The 25,524-nt window shown below is 44.7% G+C and overlaps 1 protein-coding gene across 3 annotated transcripts in view; it reads left to right on the top strand.

The window, feature by feature from the left end:
* Positions 1-209: 209 nt before the first annotated feature.
* Positions 210-25,524, top strand: part of LOC109894715 (phospholipid-transporting ATPase IA) — a 30,870-nt gene continuing 5,555 nt past the window's right edge. Inside the window, exons 1-33 of one of the 3 annotated variants that reach the window (XM_020488406.2) lie at positions 210-551; positions 2,272-2,386; positions 2,545-2,644; positions 2,880-2,978; positions 3,216-3,261; positions 3,422-3,462; positions 6,528-6,601; positions 7,095-7,164; positions 7,305-7,432; positions 7,681-7,958; positions 9,014-9,141; positions 9,502-9,668; positions 12,642-12,714; positions 12,809-12,914; positions 14,674-14,756; positions 14,918-14,967; positions 15,081-15,150; positions 18,456-18,540; positions 18,814-18,953; positions 19,319-19,457; positions 19,595-19,659; positions 20,355-20,527; positions 21,052-21,235; positions 21,475-21,585; positions 21,878-21,952; positions 22,059-22,181; positions 22,467-22,545; positions 22,631-22,692; positions 22,916-22,972; positions 23,077-23,184; positions 23,318-23,406; positions 23,518-23,610; positions 24,669-24,748. In XM_020488406.2, coding sequence (XP_020343995.1) covers positions 506-551; positions 2,272-2,386; positions 2,545-2,644; positions 2,880-2,978; positions 3,216-3,261; positions 3,422-3,462; positions 6,528-6,601; positions 7,095-7,164; positions 7,305-7,432; positions 7,681-7,958; positions 9,014-9,141; positions 9,502-9,668; positions 12,642-12,714; positions 12,809-12,914; positions 14,674-14,756; positions 14,918-14,967; positions 15,081-15,150; positions 18,456-18,540; positions 18,814-18,953; positions 19,319-19,457; positions 19,595-19,659; positions 20,355-20,527; positions 21,052-21,235; positions 21,475-21,585; positions 21,878-21,952; positions 22,059-22,181; positions 22,467-22,545; positions 22,631-22,692; positions 22,916-22,972; positions 23,077-23,184; positions 23,318-23,406; positions 23,518-23,610; positions 24,669-24,748 — 3,337 coding nt within the window. In that variant the 5' untranslated portion in view covers positions 210-505. Of the gene's footprint in view, positions 552-2,271; positions 2,387-2,544; positions 2,645-2,879; positions 2,979-3,215; positions 3,262-3,421; positions 3,463-6,102; positions 6,177-6,527; positions 6,602-7,094; positions 7,165-7,304; positions 7,433-7,680; positions 7,959-9,013; positions 9,142-9,501; positions 9,669-12,641; positions 12,715-12,808; positions 12,915-14,673; positions 14,757-14,917; positions 14,968-15,080; positions 15,151-18,455; positions 18,541-18,813; positions 18,954-19,318; positions 19,458-19,594; positions 19,660-20,354; positions 20,528-21,051; positions 21,236-21,474; positions 21,586-21,877; positions 21,953-22,058; positions 22,182-22,466; positions 22,546-22,630; positions 22,693-22,915; positions 22,973-23,076; positions 23,185-23,317; positions 23,407-23,517; positions 23,611-24,668; positions 24,749-25,524 lie in introns of all 3 variants that reach the window. The other 2 variants (XM_020488407.2, XM_031829235.1) reach the window with 2 other exon arrangements.

The raw sequence follows: 25,524 nt of genomic DNA, 5'->3' as shown, positions 1-25,524 counted from the left end.
ATATACAGTGATGTGCATTGGGGACATTTATTTGACTTTGGAACATTGCAAATGTCACTTATATATGAATACATTTGAATCATTGTTAAATGTTTATACAATTATTTTGCATATACCATGAATAAACACAGGTTATTGAAAGTTTTATACTATTACGTGGGGGGGCTTTTATTTTGAACATTTGCGGGAAGTCCGTGACACGGAAGTACTTTTTGTTGTTGTTGAGCATTGTTGATAAAATGCTGATATGATAATGCATTTTCACAGAACTCTACAAAATGAAGGGAACGTGGGGAAAAAATGATTTAACGGCTCAGGTCGACTTGATATTGTATCGAATGAACTCCTACTAGCTTCATTACCTAAATTCGTAGTGGTAGTTCAGAAAGGAGTGTTTTTGGCGTAGCAGACGTTAACGTTGCTAGCTTGGCTACAGTAAACAAGCCATCTGGCGACCTGTCACTGCTGGTTGTGGTCACTGTCAGGTGCTTTTCACTGTGGTGAGATGCCTATCGAAAGAACTCTCTCGGACCTCCGTTCACGGTTGGGGGGTAGGTGTTCTTCGTCTATCATACTCCATTGATGCACTACTACTCCTAGGTACTGGCTAGCTAGTTTTAGGATATGTTCAATTTTTTTAAAATCTCAATTAACATAATGTTCACTGACTAGCTAACGTTAGTTACCGTTTCTCTAGCTAGATATGATTGTGAATTAGCTAGCTAGGTTGATAGAAAATGTTTTTTCATATCACATCATTGTGAAAAGTAGTATGCATGGTGTTTGCTAGAGAATTGAACAATATACAGCATTTCAACTTGCACTACACTTTCTGTCTAATGTCTAGCCTATTTCTGTCCTGCTTTTCCAACGCACACCTTAAGGGTCGAAGGGCAAAGGCTCCTCCACTACTGATTACACATTAATCTGAAGGATCATGCCCCTAAACCCTGCTGCTCTTCCCTGTGTTTGTCAGAGACGTAGCTAGTCACTGAACCAGTCTGATGAGGAAATGCAGTTCTGACCGTCATCAGTGCGTGTGTCTATATGGACTCTCTCAAGATATTGTATCCTGTTAATGATTTTCTGAACTGAAGCACAAAAACCCTCAGAAGTTATTGGCTGTATTTTATATGGTCATGTTGATGACCGTGATCGTCTATTCAATTCACTCCGTTGTCTCCAAATCTTGCATTCACTAAGAAAGCAAGGGCTGTACCAGCTAATGACAGAGGCCCTTGATTTCTCCCCCAATTTCCTCTTGAAGACAGTGCAGTGACAGAGTAATGCATGAGTAACAGTGGAATCAATTGTCTTTTTCATGGTTATACTGTACTGTATGAGGATTCTGTGTGGGCAAAATCGCTCTTAGTGTCTCATGAGATCACACCATGTTTATGTGGGCATGACCACTGAATTAAGCTCTTTGTTGTCTGTTGACTATTAAATAGGCCTAACTAGGTTTTGAAGGTTCCACAGCCTATGGAGTGAAAGTGTTGTTGGTCTAACTAAAGATTTGAATTAAAATGATTATGATTCAGGTTTGCATTGATGTCAATGGAAGATTTGTGTGTAGTGTAAGCTTCTGTAGCTCCTGCAGATAGTCAGGATTAGGCCCAATGATTTATATATATACACTAGATGACTAATGGGGGTGCTGTTTTGATGCCACCGTGCCTCCATCTTGGCACTCCCCCAAAATGCATTCATTAATGTCTACATTAGTTTTTGCCACATTCTTCTATTGCAAACACCTTAATGCATACTTTTAAATTATATTATATGAGCTAAACATAAAAAATTAAACTTTTTTCTGAGATGACTAATGTTACTGTCCCTGCTACAACAACAAAAATAGTTAAATACTGTACATGTGATTTTTGTCCTTCAAAAGTTTAATTGAAATACAGTATAATTCTATTTATTCCTATGGCAGACTGCTCCTACTAGGGAGGGCCAATATGGCCGACCGTGCGTTCAAATCCTCTCAACGGCCAATACATAGCAAAATGCAATCTAGGGCTTATATACATCATTGATTGTGTCTAAATGAGTTTACACTCTGTAGGAGTGCGAGAAGATGCAATGTTTTCTTAGACACTCTAATCTATTTAGCCTATAGGCCAGTGCCATACAGGGCGGCGATGGTCTTGCAACATGGTTGAATGTGCAGGAGAAAGTAATTGCACACAGAAACCTGGTATGTTAAAAGCCTATCAGTTGTTGTAAAGCCTGATGGGGCAAGATGTCTTTCTTACCGTTATCCCATAGGATATGAGAAGATTGAGGAAGCTACATCGAGGACCTCTATAGCTGACCTTGAGGATGCCAGACTTATATTCATCAATCAGCCTCATCTCACTAAGTTCTGCACCAATCACGTCAGGTAGCCCGAGTGTTTACATTTTATAAGTAAACTAATTTGTAGGCCTGTGTTATTAGTTTGTAATGACCATTTTGCCCAGTCAATTCTGAGTAAACACCTGATAATTTCTCTACCGTGCTGCTGAATATTGTTGTGGGTTTCTCTCTCGCCTTTTCCAGCACAGCCAAATACAATGCACTTACCTTCCTGCCTCGATTCCTATACGCTCAGTTCAGGAGGGCTGCTAACTCATTCTTCCTGTTCATTGCACTACTGCAGGTGGGTCTAAATAATTACACAGTGTATATTGCACATTTCAGCACTGTTTAGCAGACAGAAATGCTCACCTATCAGACACACATCGTGGTTGTTAAATGGATAGTTCACTTTTTTTATTTTTAGGTTTTACCTTATTAAACGACTTAATTGAAAATCGGTTTTGTAAAAAATTGTTTTTTAAAATGGTTAACTATCGCTTTAACACACAGACTAACTGTCTCCATTCTCCTGGTAGCAAATTCCGGATGTTTCTCCCACAGGACGATGGACTACCCTGGTTCCTTTGATCCTCATCCTGTTGGTGGCCGCCCTGAAGGAGATCGTTGAGGATCTGGTGAGGACCATAGAACTAGAATGACATTAAATATATATATCTGTTTCTATAGAGAGGACATCCGTTATGTGTTCTCTGAAAACGTGCCCAAGTGCATGGGCATGTCTGAAAGTCGTTCTTGTACTCGCTGACCGTGTGGTTTCTGATTCCATAAAAAGGTCCTTTGGATGAAGGATGCTTGACATACAAAAAACATTGGACAGAGATGATTTCACTTCTGAATGTTCTTCCCAACAGAAACGTCACAAAGCAGATAGGGTGGTCAACAGGAAGGAGGCCCAAGGTAAGAAACTGTTGAAATTATTGATCTATTACTGCTTTTCAAACAGGTGTAGGTTATTAGACAGATTTTAGTATCAGGATTTGCTAACATAGTTTTCTCTCTGTGTCCCCCCCCTCTCTTCTTCCTGTTTCCCTATTTCTGCCTTCTCTCTCTTTGTCAGTTCTGAGAAATGGAGCATGGGAGATTGTTCACTGGGAGAAGGTATGTCACTCAATATCAGGCCAGAGTCAGGTATTTTCTGCTTACGTTCCTCTGCCTTCAGATGGGCTAAACCCTAATTGTTGTTTGATGTCTAGTGATTCAATGGTTAAGTTGAGCAACAGTCTGTCACTGAATAGGGTGCACATTTTAAGTTGTCATATTTTACATTGCCTAGTAGTTTATTCTTCATTAGGGGGAGAGACTTAGGATTTAGACCTAGCTAATGATTTAAACACATGTAAACTCAGGGGAAAAAAGAAACGTCCTCTCACTGTCAACTGCGTTTATTTTCAGCAAACATAACATGTGTAAATATTTGTGTGAACATAACATGATTTAAGAACTGAGACCTAAACTGAACAAGTTCCACAGACATGTGTCTAGCAGAAATGGAATAATGTGTCCCTGAACAAAGGGGGGGTCACCAGCTGCATTAAGTACTGCAGTGCATTGCCTCCTCATGGACTGCATCAGATTTGCCAGTTCTTGCTGTGAGATGTTACCCCACTCTTCCACCAAGGCACCTGCAAGTTCCCAGACATTTCTGGTGGGAGTGGCCCTGGCCCTCACCCTCTGATCCAACAGGTCCCAGATGTGCTCAACGGGATTGAGATCCAGGCTCTTCGTTGGCCATGGCAGAACACTGACATTCCTGTCATGCAGGAAATCACGCACAGAATGAGCAGTATGGCTGGTGGCATTGTCATGCTGGAGGGTCATGTCAGGATGCGCCTGCAGGAAGGGTACCACATGAGGGAGGAGGATGTCTTCCCTGTAACGCACAGCGTTGTCATGCTGGAGGGTCATGTCAGGATGCGCCTGCAGGAAGGGTACCACATGAAGGAGGAGGATGTCTTCCCTGTAACGCACAGCGTTGTCATGCTGGAGGGTCATGTCAGGATGCGCCTACAGGAAGGGTAACACATGAGGGAGGAGGATGTCTTCCCTGTAACGCACAGCGTTGTCATGCTGGAGGGTCATGTCAGGATGCGCCTGCAGGAAGGGTACCACATGAGGGAGGAGGATGTCTTCCCTGTAACGCACAGCGCTGTCATGCTGGAGGGTCATGTCAGGGTGCGCCTGCAGGAAGGGTACCACATGAGGGAGGAGGATGTCAGGATGCGCCTGCAGGAAGGGTACCACATGAGGGAGGAGGATGTCTTCCCGGTAACGCACAGCGTTGTCATGCTGGAGGGTCATGTCAGGATGAGCCTGCAGGAAGGGTACCACATGAGGGAGGAGGATGTCAGGATGCGCCTGCAGGAAGGGTACCACATAAGGGAGGAGGATGTCTTCCCGGTAACGCACAGCGTTGTCATGCTGGAGGGTCATGTCAGGATGCGCCTACAGGAAGGGTAACACATGAGGGAGGAGGATGTCTTCCCTGTAACGCACAGCGTTGTCATGCTGGAGGGTCATGTCAGGATGCGCCTGCAGGAAGGGTACCACATGAGGGAGGAGGATGTCTTCCCTGTAATGTACAGCGTTGTCATGCTGGAGGGTCATGTCAGGATGCGCCTGCAGGAAGGGTAACACATGAGGGAGGAGGATGTCTTCCCTGTAACGCACAGCGTTGTCATGCTGGAGGGTCATGTCAGGATGAGCCTGCAGGAAGGGTACCACATGAGGGAGGAGGATGTCTTCCCGGTAATGCACAGCGTTGACATTGCCTGCAATGACAACAAGCTCAGTCCGATGATGCTGTGACACTCCGGCCCAGACCATGAGGGACCCTCTACCTCCAAATCGATCCCGCCCCAGAGTACAGGCCTCGGTGTAACGCTCATTCCTTTGACGATAACGCGAATCCGACCATCACCCCTGGTGAGACAAAACCGCGACTCGTCAGTGAAGAGCACTTTATGCCAGTCCTGTCTGGTCCAGCGACGGTGGGTTTATGCCCATAGGCGACATTGTTGCCTGTGATGTTTGGTGAGGACCTGCCTTACTACAGGCCTACAAGCCCTCAGTCCATCCTCTCTCAGCCTATTGTGGACAGTCTAAGCACTGATGGTGGATTGTGCGTTCCTGGTGTAACTCTGGCAGATGTTGTTTCCATCCTGTACCTGTCCCGCAGGTGTGATGTTCGGATGTACCGATCCTGTGCAGGTGTTGTTACACGTGGTCTGCCACTGCGAGGACGATCAGCTGTCCCGTCTGTCCCAGCTGTCCTGTCCCATCTCCCTGTAGCGCTGTCTTAGGCGTCTCACAGTATGGACATTGCAATTTATTTCCCTGGCCACCTCTGCAGTCCTCATGCCTCCTTGCAGCATGCCTAAGGCACATTCACGCAGATGAGCAGGGACCCTGGGCATCTTTCCTTTGGTGTTTTTCAGAGTCAGTATAAAGGCCTCTTTAGTGTCCTAAGTTTTCATAACTGTGACCTTAATTGCATACCGTCTGTAAGCTGTTAGTGTCTTAATGACCTTTCCACAGGTGCATGTTCATTAATTGTTTATGTTTCATTGAACAAGCATAGGAAACAGTGTTTAAACCCTTTACAATGAAGATCTGTGAAGTTATTTGAATTGTTAGGAATCATCTTTGAACGACAGGGTCCTGAAAAGGGGACGTTTCATTTTTTGCTGAGTGTGTGTTTATCTACATAATGTCTAGTAACTGCTGTAGTGTTCTTTGCAGGTAGAGGTGGGAGATGTAGTCACATTAAATGGGAGAGAATACATCCCTGCAGACTCTATCGTGCTGTCCTCCAGGTAGTGCTAGAATCACAGACGGTAGATTGGTAGTTTGTTGTGGTTATGCCTCTCTGCTTTAGGCTTCAGTAACCTCTGTTCCCTTCTAGCTTCAGTAGGTCACACTATCTGTGTTAGTTGTTCTGATATCTTGTTTTGAAGTAGTCTCACTCTTTCTTTCCCTTCCTCTCCCCTTCCTGACATTCCCTGTGTTCTGTCTGTCAATGTGTCTCTGTGTGCCCATGTCTCTGTCCGCACCCCCCCACCCCGACCGTTCCCTGTGTTGTCTGTCTGCCTGTGTGCCCATGTCTCTGTCCCCACCCCCTACCGTTGCCTGGTTGCTCCTGGAACGTTCTTTTGCGGGTAACTTAGGTGACGGTCGGGGACGTAGTCAGAGCCAGTGACGGGGACCACCTCCCGGCAGACCTCGTCCTGCTGGCTTCCAGGTCGGGGTCTTGTAGTCTACTGGCATTGGGGCTGAAATCAAACCCTTTGTACAGTGTTGCACCTATCACCTTTTTACTAGTCCACGTGGTTGTAAAGGACACAGGAGGAAGAAATGATCCTACTTAATTATTTGAACATGCTAAATGCCAAATGCCCCGTGTCATACTTGAATCCTGCGGAGCTGGACTGCTCCCCTTGTTGGCACGATCTCTGTTTGTACCAGGCATCTCTTCCTCTTTACGTTACTGTCTAAAATCAAAGGACTAGCTAGGTTATTGTACTGATAACAAACCTAGTTATTAGACCACAGAGCACACTCATCTTGGAGTTTAGTGCTTTACTGTCTCCCTGTTGCTATGGCTACTGTAGCATTGTTGTTCTCTCCCTGGATCTATTTTCTTACCCATCTCTGTCCCTATTGTTAGATAACTTCTGTGAACACCATTCTAGATGCATTCTAGATTGTTTTGACGGCCACTTTCTTTTCACCAGCGAGCCACATGCTATGTGCTACATCGAGACTTCGAATTTAGACGGGGAGACCAACCTAAAGATACGACAGGTGAAGGTTCTTAATTCATCCACACACACAGACGCATACACAGACACACCAAACATACCACTTATTACGTTACATTGTGGCCCAGATAAGAGGAGTCAGCTCGTCAACTCAACCCCTGCACCTCTTCCTTCCCCAACCAGGGTCTTCAGGTCACAGCGCATGACAAGGATGCTGATAGTCTGTCGCGGCTGAGCGGGTGCATGGAGTGTGAAAGCCCCAATCGCCACCTCTACGACTTTGTAGGCGTCATCCGATTAGAGGGTCATAGGTGAGAGAGATCTACCTGTCTATCAATCAATTATATATATATATATATATATCTGTGTAGGTCCTAGACAGTAACCCAGCCTAGACCTCCATAGAGCATTCAACAGCACAGTGCCAAGGAAAGGTTCTGTCTCGGTATTCTTTCATACAGTCCTTTCAGGAAGTTTCCACCCTCTGACACAGCTTAGTGTGAATCACTACTTCCTAGGGTTGCAATAAATCTGATATCCACCGACTCGTTCTCTCCAGTCCCGTCCCTTTAGGTCCGGAGCAGATCCTTCTCCGTGGAGCCCGGCTCCGGAACACCCAGTGGGTGAACGGCATGGTGGTGTACACAGGGCACGACACCAAGCTGATGCAGAACAGCACGCGGCCTCCCCTCAAGCTGTCCAGCGTGGAGCACATCACCAACACCCTGATCCTGGCGCTGTTCGGCTGCCTGCTGGCCATCTCCCTGGTCTGCTCGGCCGGACAGACACTCTGGAAGACCCAGTATGGGGACTTCGCCTGGTACATGGACCTCAACTGTGAGTCACCTTACTTTATGTTAAGTTACTTTATGTTCAGTTATGTTTTATTACTTTACGTTAAATTCTACTTTGCTTTATTCTACTTTGCTTTATTCTACTTTGCGTTATTCTACTTTGCGTTATTCTACTTTGCGTTATTCTACTTTGCGTTATTCTACTTTGCGCTATTCTACTTTGCGCTATTCTACTTTGCGCTATTCTACTTTGCGCTATTCTACTTTGCGCTATTCTACTTAACGCTATTCTACTTAACGCTATTCTACTTTGCGCTATTCTACTTTGCGCTATTCTACTTTGCGCTATTCTACTTAACGCTATTCTACTTTGCGCTATTCTACTTTGCACTATTCTACTTAACGCTATTCTACTTAACGCTATTCTACTTAACGCTATTCTACGTTACTTTATTCTATTAGTACAACGTGATGTAGGATGGATATGATCATGGAGGCACTTTCTATCAGACTGATATATTATTGGATAATACCAATGAATTATTACCAATTATTGGATAATACCAATACCAACTGTAACATGTGTATGATCCCAATTTAGTACCCAGCAAATGTCTGATATTTAATAATTGACATGAACCATTACCCTCTCAGTAAATGTAATGACGTGTTGTTTTTTTTTCTTTACCACTGTAGTCTTAGCATCTCCAGGTAACAACCTTTCTCTGAGGCCTGTAGAAATGTTTTTGGTTGTATCCCCCAGACTAGTGACTTAGACCCCGTTGTTCATTACAATAGAGCTTTGTTTAGAAGTAAGAGCTTGTTAAAATAGAGCTTAGTAAGAGCTGTAGATTACTTTATGTGAATTCCATGGCCCATGGTAAACAATGTGTCCACCTAGCTAGTTATGTTTTAAAGGCATACTGTAGCAAAACCAAAAAATGAGTGTTCAGATTATAACTCTTTTTTTTTACTCTGTTTTGCACCGTTTTATCCCTAGTGAACCAGGTCTAAAGAAAGGGTTTGTGGTAGGACCTGGATTCAAATTAGATTAAAGGTAATTTCTCTGTGTAACTTGCTCTAACTCCTTCCTACCAGATGGTGGCGCTGCCAACTTTGGCCTCAACTTCCTCACCTTCATCATCCTCTTCAACAACCTCATCCCCATCAGTCTACTGGTCACCCTGGAGGTCATCAAGTTCATCCAGGCGTACTTCATCAACTGGGTGGGAAAATCACTGCACTACACAGCCTCTTACTTCATCAACTGGGAGGGAAAATCACTGCACCACACAGCCTCTTACTTGGTATCTCAGAGTCGCGGTCAATTTCAATTTAATTCTGGTAGTGAACACTCTAAGTAGACCTACCACAGGAGTAAATGTATCTACTTCAAAAGCTTGGTGAGAAGTTTTGGCAAATATGGAATTTGATCTAGTACACGTGAGTGAGCATACAAATTGATGTCCGTACTATGGTAGATTTGGGACATTCAATTTATGCAATGACTTTCTCCACATCTTGTTTGTACTGCAAAGCCTATTGGGGATGTGAATGTGTTTGTGTGTGTGTGTGTGTGTGTTCAGGACATGGATATGCATTATGAGCCTACGGATACCTCTGCCATGGCACGGACGTCCAACCTAAACGAGGAACTGGGTCAGGTCAAATACATCTTCTCTGACAAAACAGGCACCCTCACCTGCAACGTGATGCAGTTTAAAAAGTGCTCCATCGCAGGTGTCGCCTACGGGTGAGAAGGACTTGCGTTAATCCAAACATTTTATAGAATTAGCATGAATAAAACTATGTACTTTGCTGGATAGGTACAGTGGAAGTCAGAAGTGTATATACACCTTAGCCAAATGCATTTAAACTCAGCTTTTTACCATTTCTGACATTTAAACCTAGTAAAAAATAACCTGTTTTAGGTCAGTTAGGATCAGCACTTAATTTTAAGAGTGTGAAATGTCAGAATAATAGTAGAGTGATTTATTTCAGCTTTTATTTATTTTATCACATACACTCAAGTTTACATACACTCAATTAGTATTTGGTAATATTGCCTTGAAAATTTTTTTACTTGCTCAAACGTTTTGGGTAGCCTTCCACAAGCTTCCCACAATAAGTTGGGTGAATTTTGGCCCATTCCTCCTGACAGAGCTGGTGTAACTGAGTCAGGTTTGTAGGCCTCCTTGCTTGCACACACTTTTTCAGTTCTGCCCACAATTGTCCTATGGGATTGAGGTCAGGGCTTTGTGATGGCCACTTCAATACCTTGACTTTGTTGTCCTTAAGCCATTTTGCCACAACTTTAGAAGAATGCTTGGGGTCATTGTCCATTTGGAAAACCCATTTGCGACCAAGCTTTAACTTCCTGACTGATGTCTTGAGATGTTGCTTCAATATATCCACATACTTTTCCTTCCTCATTATGCCATCTATTTGGTGAAGTGCACCAGTCCGTCCTGCAGCAAAGCACCCCCACAACATGATGCTGCCACCGACGTGCTTCACGGTTGGGATGGTGTTCTTCGGCTTGCAAGCCTCCCCCTTTTTCCTCCAAACATAACGATGGTCATTATGACCAAACAGTTCTTTTTGTTTCATCAGACCAGAGGACATTTCTCCAAAAAGTACGATCTTTGTCCACATGTGTAGTTGCAAACCGTAGCCTGGCTTTTTTATGGCGGTTTTAGAGCAGTTGCTTCTTCCTTGCTGAGCGGCCTTTCAGGTTATGTCGATATAGGACCTGTTTTACTGTTTTACTGTTCTTCACAAGGTCCTTTGCTGTGGTCCTGGGATTGATTTGCACTTTTCGCACCAAGGTACGTTCATCTCTAGGAGACAGAATGCGTCTCCTTCCTGAGAGGTATGACGGCTGCGTGGTCCCATGGTGTTTTATACTTGCGTACTATTGTTTGTACAGTTGAACGTGGTACCTTCAGGCTTTTGGAAATGGCTCCCAAGGATGAAGCAGACTTGTGGAGGTCTACAGTTTATTTTCTGAGGTCATGGCTGTTTCTTTTGATTTTCCTATGATGTCAAGCAAAGAGGCACTGAGTTTGAAGGTAGGCCTTGAAATACATCCACAGGTACACCTCCAATTGACTCAAATGATGTCAATTAGCCTATCAGAAGCTTCTAAAGCCATGACATCTTTTTCTGGAATTTTCCAAGCTGTTTATAGGCACAGTCAACTTAGTGTATGTAAACTTCTGACCCACTAGAATTGTGATACAGTGAATTATAAGTGAAATAATCTGTCTGTAAACAATTGTTGGAATAATGATGTGTCATACACAAAGTAGATGTCCTAACAGATTTTTCCAAAACTTGTTTGTTAACAAGAAATGTGTGGAGTGGATGAAAAACAAGTTTTAATCACTCCAACCTAAGTGTATGTAAACTTCTGACTTCAACTGTCTTCTCGTTGTCTTTTATTGTAGTGCTTGTCCACACAGTTATGTGGTGTAGGACAGATCTTTATTCTCATCTCAATTGTAAACATATATATTTTTTTATTTTTTTTATTTAACCAGGTAGGCTAGTTGAGAACACCTTTATTTAACCAGGTAGGCTAGTTGAGAACACCTTTATTTAACCAGGTAGGCTAGTTGAGAACACCTTTATTTAACCAGGTAGGCTAGTTGAGAACACCTTTATTTAACCAGGTAGGCTAGTTGAGAACACCTTTATTTAACCAGGTAGGCTAGTTGAGAACACCTTTATTTAACCAGGTAGGCTAGTTGAGAACACCTTTATTTAACCAGGTAGGCTAGTTGAGAACAAGTTCTCATTTGCAACTGCGACCTGGCCAAGATAAAGCATAGCAGTGTGAACAGACAACACAGAGTTACACATGGAGTAAACAATTAACAAGTCAATAACACAGTAGAAAAAAAGGGGAGTCTATATACATTGTGTGCAAAAGGCATGAGGAGGTAGGTGAATAATTACAATTTTGCAGATTAACACTGGAGTGATAAATGATCAGATGGTCATGTACAGGTAGAGATATTGGTGTGCAAAAAAGCAGAAAAGTAAATAAATATAAACAGTATGGGGATGAGGTAGGTAAAATTGGGTGGGCTATTTACCGATAGACTATGTACAGCTGCAGCGATCGGTTAGCTGCTCAGATAGCAGATGTTTGAAGTTGGTGAAGGAGATAAAAGTCTCCAACTTCGGCGATTTTTGCAATTCGTTCCAGTCACAGGCAGCAGAGAACTGGAACGAAAGGCGGCCAAATGAGGTGTTGGCTTTAGGGATGATCAGTGAGATACACCTGCTGGAGCGCGTGCTACGGGTGGGTGTTGCCATCGTGACCAGTGAACTGAGATAAGGCGGAGCTTTACCTAGCATGGACTTGTAGATGACCTGGAGCCAGTGGGTCTGGCGACGAATATGTAGCGAGGGCCAGCCGACTAGAGCATACAGGTCGCAGTGGTGGGTGGTATAAGGTGCTTTAGTAGCAAAACGGATGGCACTGTGATAAACTGCATCCAGTTTGCTGAGTAGAGTGTTGGAAGCTATTTTGTAGATGACATCGCCAAAGTCGAGGATCGGTAGGATAGTCAGTTTTACTAGGGTAAGTTTGGCGGCATGCGTGAAGGAGGCTTTGTTGCGGAATAGAAAGCCGACTCTAGATTTGATTTAAAATTGTAGATAAACCAAACATGTCAGTATGTAATATTATTTTGTTGTTGTTGTTGTTGTCTGAAAGGCACAACACAGACAGTCTTGAGGAAGAGGGCTTTGGCGATCCGACCTTACCGGAGAATCTCCACAATGATCACGTGAGTACATAACATTAGACGATGTACTAGCTGTCAGTATCAACGTGTTTTTTATTCTCTTTTTTTTGTGTATTAATTGTGTTTGTGCGCCCAGCCCACAGCTACTATTATCCAAGACTTTCTGACCATGATGGCTGTGTGTCACACTGCTGTTCCTGAGAAGACTGAGGACACTATAGTCTATCAGGCCTCTTCCCCAGGTAGCTCTCAAATGCATTGGATTACACCTCTTGTACTACATTACACCTCTTCTTCCTCTTCTACAGTATTATAGCAGAAGAGGTGTATTACACACCTTTTACTATATAACACCTCTTCTACCTCTACTATATTACAACTCTTCTACTATATTGTCAATCAATCAAATGTATTTATGAAGCCCTTTTTACATCAGCCAATGTCACAAAGTGCTGTACAGAAACCTAGCCTAAAACCCCAAACAGCAAGCAATGCAGATGTAGAAGCACGGTGGCTAGGAAAAACTCCCTAGAAAGGCTGAGGGGTTGCCAGTCCTCTTATCTGGCTGTTCCGGGTGGAGATTATAGCAGAACATGGCCAAGATGTTCAAACGTTCATAGATCACCAGGTAGGTCAGATAATCAAAATCACTGTGGTTGTAGATGGTGCAACGGGTCAGCACCTCAGGCGAAAATGTCAGTTGGCTTTTCATAACCGATCATTCAGAGTTAGAGACAGCAGGTACGGTAGAGAGAGTCCAAAACAGCAGATCCGGGAGCGCGTCCAGTGAACAGGTCAGGGTTCCATAGCCACAGGCAGAACAGTTGAGACTGGGGACAGCAAGGAGTCATCAGGCCAGGTAGTCCTCAGGTCCTCTGAGAGAAGAGAGGGAGAAGAAGAGAAAGAGAGAGAATTAGAGAGAGCATACTTAAATTCACACAGGATACCGGATACGACAGGAGAGACACTCCAGATATTACAGACTGACCGTAGCCCCCCGACATATAAACTACTGCAGCATAAATACTGGAGGCTGAGACAGGAGGGGTTGGGAGACACTCTGGCCCTGTCCGATGATACCCCCAGACAGGTCCAAACAGTCAGGATATAACCCCACCCACTTTGCCAAAGCACTACTATATTACACCCCTTGTACTATATTACACCCCTTGTACTATATTACACCCCTTGTACTATATTACACCCCTTGTACTATATTACACCCCTTGTACTATATTACACCTCTTCTACTATATTACACCTCGTCTACTATATTACACCCCTTGTACTATATTACACCCCTTGTACTATATTACACCCCTTGTACTATATACACCCCTTGTACTATATTACACCCCTTGTACTATATTACACCCCTTGTACTATATTACACCCCTTGTACTATATTACACCCCTTGTACTATATTACACCCCTTGTACTATATTACACCCCTTGTACTATATTACACCCCTTGTACTATATTACACCCCTTGTACTATATTACACCCCTTGTACTATATTACACCCCTTGTACTATATTACACCCCTTGTACTATATTACACCCCTTGTACTATATTACATCTCGTCTACTATATTACACCCCTTGTACTATATTACACCCCTTGTACTATATTACACCCCTTGTACTATATTACACCCCTTGTACTATATTACACCCCTTGTACTATATTACACCCCTTGTACTATATTACACCCCTTGTACTATATTACACCTCTTTTACTATATTACACCTCGTCTACTATTACACCCCGTCTACTATATTACACCCCTTGTGCTATATTACACCTCTTGTACTATATTACACCTCTTGTACTATATTACACCCCTTCTACTATATTATATCTCTTTTAATTGCCTTTATGACGTTGTACAGTGTAATCTTTGATTCTAGAATGATTCTACAGCTTCACTCCTGAATTAGAAAATCCCCAACAGTCTCAAGTTGACTTTATTACGATGTTCCTTTCCCCTGTCTAGATGAAGCGGCCCTGGTGAGAGCAGCCAGCAGCCTGGGCTTTGTGTTCTCTGGACGAACCCCAGACTCAGTCATCATACACGCTGTAAGTGGAACCCATTTATTATGTGATGCAGAATTAGAGTTAAACAATGTTTGTTTTGAATCAGAGCCATATATTTAGATTAATAGTTTGGATTTCTAGCTGCTATTTATGCTATAAATTACTGTATAGGAACACATGCCATTGTTTGTCTTTGTTTACAGCTGGGAACAGAGCAAAGGTTTGAGTTGCTGAATGTCCTCGAATTTACAAGGTAGTTTTTGTATGCATTTGATGAGTCGTTGTAGATGTGTCCTGTCTATTGTTGGACTGATTGTTTGTCTCTTGGTTCTCATTTGAAAACCCTGATCTTGACTCTTTCTTTAGCGATCGCAAAAGGATGTCGGTCATCATGCGTACACCGTCCGGGCGGATCCGACTTTACTGCAAAGGAGCGGTTAGTATGGAGGGCCAAGACTACACACATTTTAGATTTTTTTATGTGTTCCTCAAATGAACATAAAGCAAATGCAGAGTTTGCTTTTTACACATTCTTTGAAGGGCGATTGTACTTCCTGATTTGGCCTCATTTTAGATTTGGTTAATTAAGAAATGCTAGCTGCCATGACTGAATTCAAACGTTAGTTTGTTTCGGGGTGTGGTTTGATGTGGGTGTCTCTTGTGTGTCTTCGGAGGTGGGAAGAGTTAGCCAACGCCAAATAACCCTGTTTCTAAAAAGGGAAGCCAGCCCTATAGCAGCTTCTTCCCTTACCCTGGTTCTTTGGACACTTACAGTCAACTACTGTCTGCTCCCTCTGCACTGTCAATAAGACTTACAAGACCTCACCACTTCAGCCTACGGCGCTGTCGGAGATGCAACAATGGCAGGACTTGTGTACGTGGTCGTCCTCTTGTCTGTGACAGGTGTTCTGGTTACAAAACGATGTGAGGAGTTTCTATTGCCTTGAAGGGGTCATCGGTGGATCTGCCCGGTTGGAGCTAATCCCAGTTGGAGCTGAGTCACAGAAAAAGTCTGGTGTAATCAATGGGTGAAGGGTCTGAAACCCGGATCGACGGTATGCAGGTCATGTGGAGTTACCGTGGGACTTGGAGTTGATACCATAAGTCACCTGTAGTGTTCACCCTGACCCCAACAATGACACGTACACAGCTGTGAACATAATGTCCAGGTCCCTTGAGTACGACACGCTGGCAAGTGTGAGGGACTACGCTATTGTCACGTACACGTCTCCTCAGAGAGACACTCAACCCCCACTGTATGCGAACATGCAGAGGAGAGAATAACCACAGGAGAATAACCTCCTCTTGATCCTCTTCAGCCCTGGTCCTGTCGTGATCCTCTTCAGCCCTGGTCCTGTCGTGATCCTCTTCAGCCCTGGTCCTGTGATGATCCTCTTCAGTCCTGGTCCTGTGGTGATCCTCTTCAGTCCTGGTTCTGTGATGATCCACTTCAGTCCTGGTCCTGTGGTGATCCTCTTCAGTCCTGGTTCTGTGATGATCCACTTCAGTCCTGGTCCTGTGGTAATCCACTTCAGTCCGGGTTCTGTGGTGATCCTCTTCAGTCCTGGTCCTGTGGTGATCCTCTTCAGTCCTGGTCCTGTGGTGATCCTCTTCAGTCCTGGTCCTGTGATGATCCTCTTCAGTCCGGGTCCTGTGGTAATCCTCTTCAGTCCGGAGGACTGCGAACATGTCTGAATCCTGAAGAGGATTACCACAGGACCCGGACTGAAGAGGATCATCACAGGACCAGGACTGAAGAGGATCACCACAGAACCCGGACTGAAGTGGATCACCACAGGACCAGGACTGAAGAGGATCACCACAGGACCAGGACTGAAGAGGATCATCACAGGACCAGGGCTGAAGAGGATCACGACAGGACCAGGGCTGAAGAGGATCACGACAGGACCAGGGCTGAAGAGGATCACGACAGGACCAGGGCTGAAGAGGATCACGACAGGACCAGGGCTGAAGAGGATCACGACAGGACCAGGGCTGAAGAGGATCACGACAGGACCAGGGCTGAAGAGGATCACGACAGGACCAGGGCTGAAGAGGATCACGACAGGACCAGGGCTGAAGAGGATCACGACAGGACCAGGGCTGAAGAGGATCACGACAGGACCAGGGCTGAAGAGGATCACGACAGGACCAGGACTAAAGAGGATCACGACAGGACCCGGACTGAAGAGGATCACCACAGGACCCGGACTGAAGAGGATCACCACAGGACCCGGACTGAAGAGGATCACCACAGGACCAGGACTGAAGGGTCTTGGCACAGAGAGTCACTGCAACAAACCAAAGCTAGTCCTAACATTTATCTACTCCTGCTATCGTAACGACCTATCTGGACATTTTATTTGAACCTTTTATTGAATATTGAATTTGAATTCTCTTCTCTTGAAATTCTCATTATCTATGTTGATGAATACAGTATATTGGATTATGTAGCCTACACTATTTATGTCTATAGTAGTTTATGTCCTAATGTTGGGATTTGCTATTTCCGCATTCTTTTATTACAATATATTTTTCTCAGCTGCTAAAATGAATTATATTAGTTAAAGCCTTTTTTAATGTTTTTTGCTTCTGGAACAAATTGCTCTTGATATACACTCAGAGGCCAGTTTATTAGGTACACAACCCTGTTCACAAATGATTCGCTCCTACAGACATTGAGTCGTGGCCGTGGCTTGCTATATAAAGCAGGCATTGAGGCATTCAGTTACTGTTTGATTGAACATTAGAATGGGAAAGACGAGTGACCTAACCCACATTGAGTGTGGAATGATTGTCGGTGTACGGTATGCCGGTTCCAGTATCTCAGAAACAGACGGCCTCCTGGGCTTTTCACACACGACAGTGTCTAAGGGTTTACTGAGAATGGACAAACAAAAACATCCAGTCAGCGGCAGTCCTGTGGGTGAAAACAGCTCGTTGATGAGAGGTGGAAGGAGAAGGACAAGAGTCATGCAAGTTAACAGGCGTCCCACAAACAGGCAAATAACGGCGCAGTATAACTGGTGTGCAGAACGGCATCTCGAAACGCACAACTCGTCGGTCCTCGTCACCGATGGGCCAAATGCAGCAGACGACCACAGCGGGTTCCACTTCTATCAGCTAGAAACAGGGCTCCAGTGGGCACGCGATCACCCTCACTGGACAATTGCAGAGTGGAAAAACATTGCCTGGTCTGATGAATCTCGGTTCCTGTTGTCATGCTGATGGCAGAGTCGGGATTTAGCGTCGGCAGCATGAGTCCATGGCTCCATCCTGCCTGGTGTCAACGGTACAGGCTGGTGGTTGTGGTGTAATGGCTCGGGAGCAACGGTTCAACTCCACAGCGTATCTGAACATAGAATTCAGGCTGTTCTGGAGACAAAGGTGTGTCTGACCCGGTACATAATAAACTGGTCACTGAGTGTAAATTATATATTTTGTTGCTTTCAGATACAATGCATTTGAAGGAAATAATTGTTTTGATCTTTGCCATATTCTTCTTTCTCATGATAGTCACACTTGTTTTCTTATTCTATTACAAACTATTAATGAGGACCTTTTGGAAAAGTTCAGTGTAAATTAAATGATGTTGTAAATTAGCTCAAAGTTAAATGTTCGAAAGTTTGCAGCAGTGCAATGTCCATTTGTGGCAACAACAAAAAAAAACAGTTATGATATCTTGCACATTCAAAGAATTAGCCACGTTTGTTGCAACAATCTGGGTGTGTTTTCTGACAGGACTCTGTCATCTACGAGAGACTGGCGGACAGCTCCAAGTACAAAGACATCACTCTCAACCACCTGGAGCAGTTTGCCACAGAGGGTGAGCCACAGTTCCACTGTTCTCACGCATTCCAATGGCATTGTTATAGAGTAGGACTAGCTAGCCAATGAACCTCTTCACATGCAAGTATAGTGTTGTTATTTCATGTTTTTGTAATGATCTGATAGGTTTAACCTATATGGTAATAGCTCCACCTTGCCCTCTGATTGGCTGGGCTGAATTTATCATACGTATCCAATTCTCTCAGATCTGTACTGTACAGGAGCATTGTATCATCTCTGTCTGTCTCTCGCTCTGTGTGTGTTTTGTCAGGACTAAGGACGTTGTGTTATGCTGTGACCAACATCTCAGATGAGTCATATGAGCAGTGGGCTGAGTTGTACCAGAGAGCCGCCACCTCCCTTACCAACCGAGCTCTGAAAATGGAGGAGAGTTATGAGCTCATCGAGAGGGTAACCAATAGAAGAACCCGTCTTTACAATAAAATAAAGACACACCGTAGACCTACAACAGTTTTTTTTCTCCTAAAGGTCCCTGTGCCTTCTGTCTGTCAGAAAATACTATCATAAAGTGACAGAGTTTCCCGTAAGACGATACAAAATGCATTCTTTCAAGAGTTTTCATGATGTAGCTACGATGTGTCATTGGTATAGGCTGCCTCCATATCTTTACGTGCTTGATTTAAGCATGACGGAAAGCAGGGTGGGAAGAATGTGTACTTTTTGCTGCTGCTCCACCGGTTCCATTGGACCAGGTAAGCTATATCAAGTGCACCTCAAGTATTTGAAATGTATTTCACTTGTATTTTTTTTCCCAGAACCTGCAGTTGCTTGGTGCCACGGCCATAGAGGACAAGCTACAAGACAAAGTCCCCGAAACCATAGAGACTCTGCTCAGAGCTGGCATCAAGATCTGGATCCTCACCGGAGACAAGCAGGAGACTGCCATCAATATAGGTGAAGAGGCAGACCGACTGACTGACTGGCACACACACACACACACAACTCCACCTGCCAATACACACTAAAAGTGCTCAGACCCACTATAAATCAGTACCGTCAAATTAAATCCTTCTTACCCTCTGCCTATCAAGGTCACTCGTGTAGGCTGCTGAGGAAGAACATGGGGCTGTTGGTCGTGAACGAGGAGACACTAGAAGTAAGTGTCAATCCCAATCTCGCCCTCCTGTTGTCAACAACAGAAAACAAACCACAGCAACTGGATATGAGGCCTTTTCTGTTCTGAGCATGTCGTTCATAAATGTACTATTATGACGCTAGCAACACCACGGCCGAGAATTCCATTCTCAGAGGAACCACATGGACAAAAAAATCTATGTACTGTAAGTTGCTTTGTATAAAGGCATCTGCATCACAGTGCTAGCTGTGCCACCAGAGATTCTGGGTTCGAGCCCAGGCTCTGTCGCAGCTGACTGTGACCGGGAGGCCCATGGGGCGGCGCTCAATTGGCCCAGCGTCGTTCGGGTTAGGGAGGATTTGGCCGGCAGGGAAATCCTTGTCTCATTACGCACTAGTGACTCCTGTGGCGGTCCTGGCGCAGTGCATGCTGACCAGGTCGCCAGGTGTATGGTGTTTCCTCCGACACATTGGTGTGGCTGGCTTCCAGGTTGGACGTGCATTGTGTCAAGAAGCAGTGTGGCTTGGTTGGGTTGTGTTTCGGAGGACGCATGGCTCTCGACCTTCGCTTCTCCCGAGTCCGCACGGGAGTTGCAGCGATGAGACAAGACAGTAACTATTACCAATTGGATACCACCAAATTGGGGAGAAAAAGGGGAGAAAAAAAGTAAAGGCATCTGCTAAATGGCATTCATTCAGTAACTTACTATATCCTAGGGGACGCGAGCGGCTTTGAGTCATCACTGTGGCATGCTGGGAGAGGCGCTCCACAGGGAGAACGACGTTGCCTTGGTGATGGATGGCGAGACGCTGAAGTACGCCCTCAGCTTCGAGGTGCGCCAGTACTTCCTGGATCTGGCCCTATCCTGCAAGGCCGTCATCTGCTGCAGGTAGCCAATCACAGCATAGGAGCCCTCCATTCAGACTGTTGCTAAAGATGGAGAGAAGCCCTCCTGTCGGTGTTCACTCCAGCCCTGTTCCTGGAGAACCATCCTCCTGTCGTTGTATTCACTCCAACACTCCTGTTCACTCCAACTCCAGTTGGAACTAACCTGATTCAGCTAATTATTAGAATCAGGTGCACTAGTTTAGGGTTGGATTGAAAATCTACAGGACTGTAGCTCTCCATGCACAGGGTTGGAGTTAAAACCTACAGGACGGTATCTCTCCAGGAACAGGGTTGGAGTGAAAACCTACAGGACAGTAGCTCTCCAGGAACAGGGTTGGAGTGAAAACCTACAGGACGGTATCTCTCCAGGAACAGGGTTGGAGTGAAAACCTACAGGACAGTAGCTCTCCAGGAACAGGGTTGGAGTGAAAACCTACAGGACGGTATCTCTCCAGGAACAGGTTTGGAGAGCCCTGCTATAAACAATCATATTCAGTGATGATTCAATATCACGTGTGTGCCCAGGGTGTCTCCACTGCAGAAGTCGGAGGTGGTGGACCTGGTCAAGAGGCAGGTGAAGGTGATCACCCTGGCCGTCGGTGACGGTGCCAACGACGTGGGCATGATCCAGACGGCTCATGTTGGCGTGGGCATCTCTGGCAACGAGGGCCTGCAGGCTGCCAACTCCTCCGACTACTCTATCGCCCAGGTAACCCCTCTATCACCTTAACACATCATTACTTCTGGATGTAGTTGAGGACTGGTTTTTAGGGGGAAATAATATAATTTATGGCATTATTTAACAAGGGCAAATCGACTATATGATATTGTGGATATCACCTAACCCTAATATGTGGCATCTGGTCTCTGTCTCGCTCCGTCTGTCTCGCTATTCTGTCTATGTCTCTATCTTTATGTCTCTCTCTGTTTCATTCCCTGTCTTTTCAGTTTAAGTACCTGAGGAATCTTCTTCTAGTCCATGGGGCGTGGAACTACAACCGAGTGTCCAAATGCATCCTGTACTGTTTCTACAAGAACATAGTGTTGTACATCATAGAGGTAGGGCTGCTTCGGTAGGGCTGCTTCGGTAGGGCTGCTTCGGTAGGGCTGCTTCGGTAGGGCTGCTTCAATAGAACCCGCACAATTCAGGTAAATTTCACTAAAGGTCCAGAGTTTCCAGAAGTCCCGGTTGGAAGGAATAAGCAGGAAATTCTCTAACCCGTTTTTTTTTCTTCTAATGTCTCATTGGGATTTTGTTAAAGTTCCCATAATTCTGCAACCCTTTGAGCTCAACATGGATGTCAGTGTGTAATAGAGAACCTCAGTCACTCATTCATCTTGTTTTTTTTAGATCTGGTTTGCGATCGTGAACGGGTTCTCTGGTCAGATTCTATTTGAACGTTGGTGCATTGGTCTATACAATGTGGTAAGTGTGTGTACACTCCTTATTCAAGCCTTACATGGAGTTCTGCTTGATTTACCCCCTGGTAAAATACGACTGTATCACCTTTTAGTCTGTGTGTGTGTGATAGATCTTCACAGCCATGCCTCCTCTGGCCCTGGGTATATTTGAGCGCTGCTGCAAGCAAGAGAACATGCTAAAATACCCAGAACTCTACAAGACCTCCCAGAACGCACTGGGTTTCAACACCAAGGTACAACCTCCACCCATTAACCCCGGTCATTATTGCCTTGTGAAAAGGAGACGAGGGGCCTTTCTCATTTATCAATCGTGAGCAGCACGAATTTGGGCGTTTAACATTTGCATAATATTTTTTTTTTCTTCACATTTCAACATTTTGGGCATTTTACCAAGTTTTCAAAGATAAACGAATAATGCATGCACAATCAAAATGTTTATAGCATTAGGGACTTAAGGTCCATTTGGAAGTTGGAACTAGGCCCTCTTGGTTCATTTGTTTCCCCCTGTCCCACTGCAGGTGTTCTGGGCTCACTGTCTCAACGGCCTCCTCCATTCTGTCATCCTCTTCTGGCTACCCCTGCTGATCTTCCAACACGGTGTGTGTTTCTGTCCCGTCTGTCCAGCTGTCTCGGTCCGTTCTAGTATTAAACAGTCCTGCATGTTTGGTTTCTTTTATTCCAGATACTGTGTCTTGGAACGGGAAGACTCCAGACTATCTTCTCTTAGGAAATATGGTTTACACGGTAGGTTGACTGCATGCCCAAAAGAAAGGTCTGGTTTGTTTTTGGATAGCCTTCCCAGCTTTCAATGAAATATCTGAAAACACTTTGGTAAAATTGTTTCTGAATTTAGTATACACACAGTAGCAAGACTTCGATAGAGAAGACACGACACCTCTGATTTTCTATATCCTCATGAAATGTTGCCTGGTAAAGTGACTTGTTTTCTCTCTTCTCCGTCCTCCAGTTTGTGGTGATAACCGTTTGTCTCAAAGCTGGACTGGAGACTTCATCATGGACACTGGTGGGTTCAGTAGGCTTCCCATTTCTGTCATTCAGAATATGACGATGAGAAACAATTGCAAAGTGTGATGTTTTTCCTGACCTGCTCTGTTGCTCCCTCTGTAGTTCAGTCACATAGCCATCTGGGGCAGTGTGTTCCTGTGGGTGTTGTTCTTCTGGCTCTACTCCACCTTGTGGCCAGTTATAGCTATTGCACCAGACATGTCTGGTCAGGTAAAGTACGGATCACTCTATGTTCAACCCTATGCATTTGTTGGACAAATATGTTGCACAATAAGCAACACAGAAGCAAACTTACTATTCACGTGTCGAAAGTTTTATGTATGTGTGTGTGTGTGTGTTGCAGGCAGAGATGCTGTTCACCTCAGGAGTGTTCTGGATGAGTCTCCTCTTCATCCCCGTCACCTCACTGCTGTTTGACGTGGCGTTCAGAGTGTGAGTCCAGACCTTAATACGTACTGTACTAGCTTCACAGGAACAACTACTCTTTACACATCCCTTTCATTCTATAATATAATTTACATCTCTCTCTTCTCTCTCGCTCAGGGTAAAGAGGTCTTTCTGGAAGAACCTGGTTGATGAGGTGCAGGAGCTGGAGGCTAAGGCTCAGGACCCTGGAGTAGTTGTTCATGGGAAAAGGTATTTTTATACCATCTAACTATATTGAGAAAATAAAATTTAAAAAATGTCACATGCGCCGAATACAACAAGTGTAGACCTTACAGTGAAATACTGAATTCAACAGGTGTAAACTTTACAGTGAAATGCTTACTTACAAGCCCTTAACCAACAATGCAGTTTTATGAAGAAAAAAAAAGTAGCAGATAAGATAATAACATAATTAAAGAGCAGCATTATATACCAATAGCGGGGCTGTATACAGGGGGTACCGGTACAGAGTCAATGTGGAGGCTATATACAGGGGGTACCGGTACAGAGTCAATGTGGAGGCTATATACAGGGGGTACCGGTACAGAGTCAATGTGGAGGCTATATACAGGGGGTACCGGTACAGAGTCAATGTGGAGGCTATATACAGGGGGTACCGGTACAGAGTCAATGTGGAGGCTATATACAGGGGGTACCGGTACAGAGTCAATGTGGAGGCTATATACAGGGCGTACCGGTACAGAGTCAATGTGGAGGCTATATACAGGGGGTACCGGTACAGAGTCAATGTGGAGGCTATATACAGGGCGTACCGGTACAGAGTCAATGTGGAGGCTATATACAGGGCGTACCGGTACAGAGTCAATGTGGAGGCTATATACAGGGGGTACCGGTACAGAGTCAATGTGGAGGCTATATACAGGGGGTACCGGTACAGAGTCAATGTGGAGGCTATATACAGGGGGTACCGGTACAGAGTCAATGTGGAGGCTATATACAGGGGGTACCGGTACAGAGTCAATGTGGAGGCTATATACAGGGGGTACCGGTACAGAGTCAATGTGGAGGCTATATACAGGGGGTACCGGTACAGAGTCAATGTGGAGGCTATATACAGGGGGTACCGGTACAGAGTCAATGTGGAGGCTATATACAGGGGGTACCGGTACAGAGTCAATGTGGAGGCTATATACAGGGGGTACCGGTACAGAGTCAATGTGTGCATGCTTTTTGTTTGTCTGATGTACTATTCTCTCTCTGTGTGTGTGTGTGTGTGTGTGTGTGTGTGTGTGTGTGTGTGTGTGTAGCTTGTCAGAGAGAGCTCAGCTCCTGAAGAACAGCATATCGTCGGCATACAGCACAGAGTCCGTCCCTCAGAACATGCTACGTAAGTCACACGCTTTACAGAATGTGGTGCTTCACACTTGTCCTCTTCCTTCTGTAGTACAGTAACACATCACCATCTATGACAGTGTCTAAACCCAGAAGGCACAACATCACAAAATGTCCGGAAACGCTTGCGAAACAGACCAAACAGACCAGGCCGGGGTTTGAGAGGTCAATCAGAGAAGTGTAAAATTCATCCTAAAGGCACAACCTAGATTGGAGCCAATGTCTTAAGTAGTTGAACATGTTATTACTCCAACCTCAAGAAGGTGGCAAACTGACATGTTTTTCTTTTAGTCAAAAAACAACTATATATTGAAGGAGTGCCTTTTGATATTGATGGCCTGCACATGGGATAGATAGAAGACCGTTAGACTCGATGACGTGCTTCTACGCATGAGCTTTCCTAGCCAACGTCACCATGACATCGCCTACAAGTGTGATCGGGGATTTCTATTGGAGAATCCGTTTGTCTAACTTCATACTGTACCGTCTTTGACAACACTCTGACTACATTTCCCACAATGCCATTTGTCCCTCCCTCACTGCCTCCATACACATGCAGGCATGGAGGGGGTGAGATTGTCGTTGTCACTCGAGGTGTGAAGGTTAGTGAGCCCCTCACAAGGTTGGATCTGTGTAAAGTAGGTAAACTTCCCTGGAGTCATAGAGCTTTGACAGTGGTTAGAATCGTCCCTGTAGTTTGAATAGATGGACCTGTGGGCTAGAAGAATAGAAATTGTTCTTAATATGAAAAGAAACTATTGTGTAGGATAT

Source organism: Oncorhynchus kisutch, linkage group LG7, assembly GCF_002021735.2.
Source record: "Oncorhynchus kisutch isolate 150728-3 linkage group LG7, Okis_V2, whole genome shotgun sequence".
Classification (NCBI taxonomy): Eukaryota; Metazoa; Chordata; class Actinopteri; order Salmoniformes; family Salmonidae; genus Oncorhynchus; species Oncorhynchus kisutch.
This window is presented reverse-complemented; position numbering and strand designations above follow the sequence as displayed.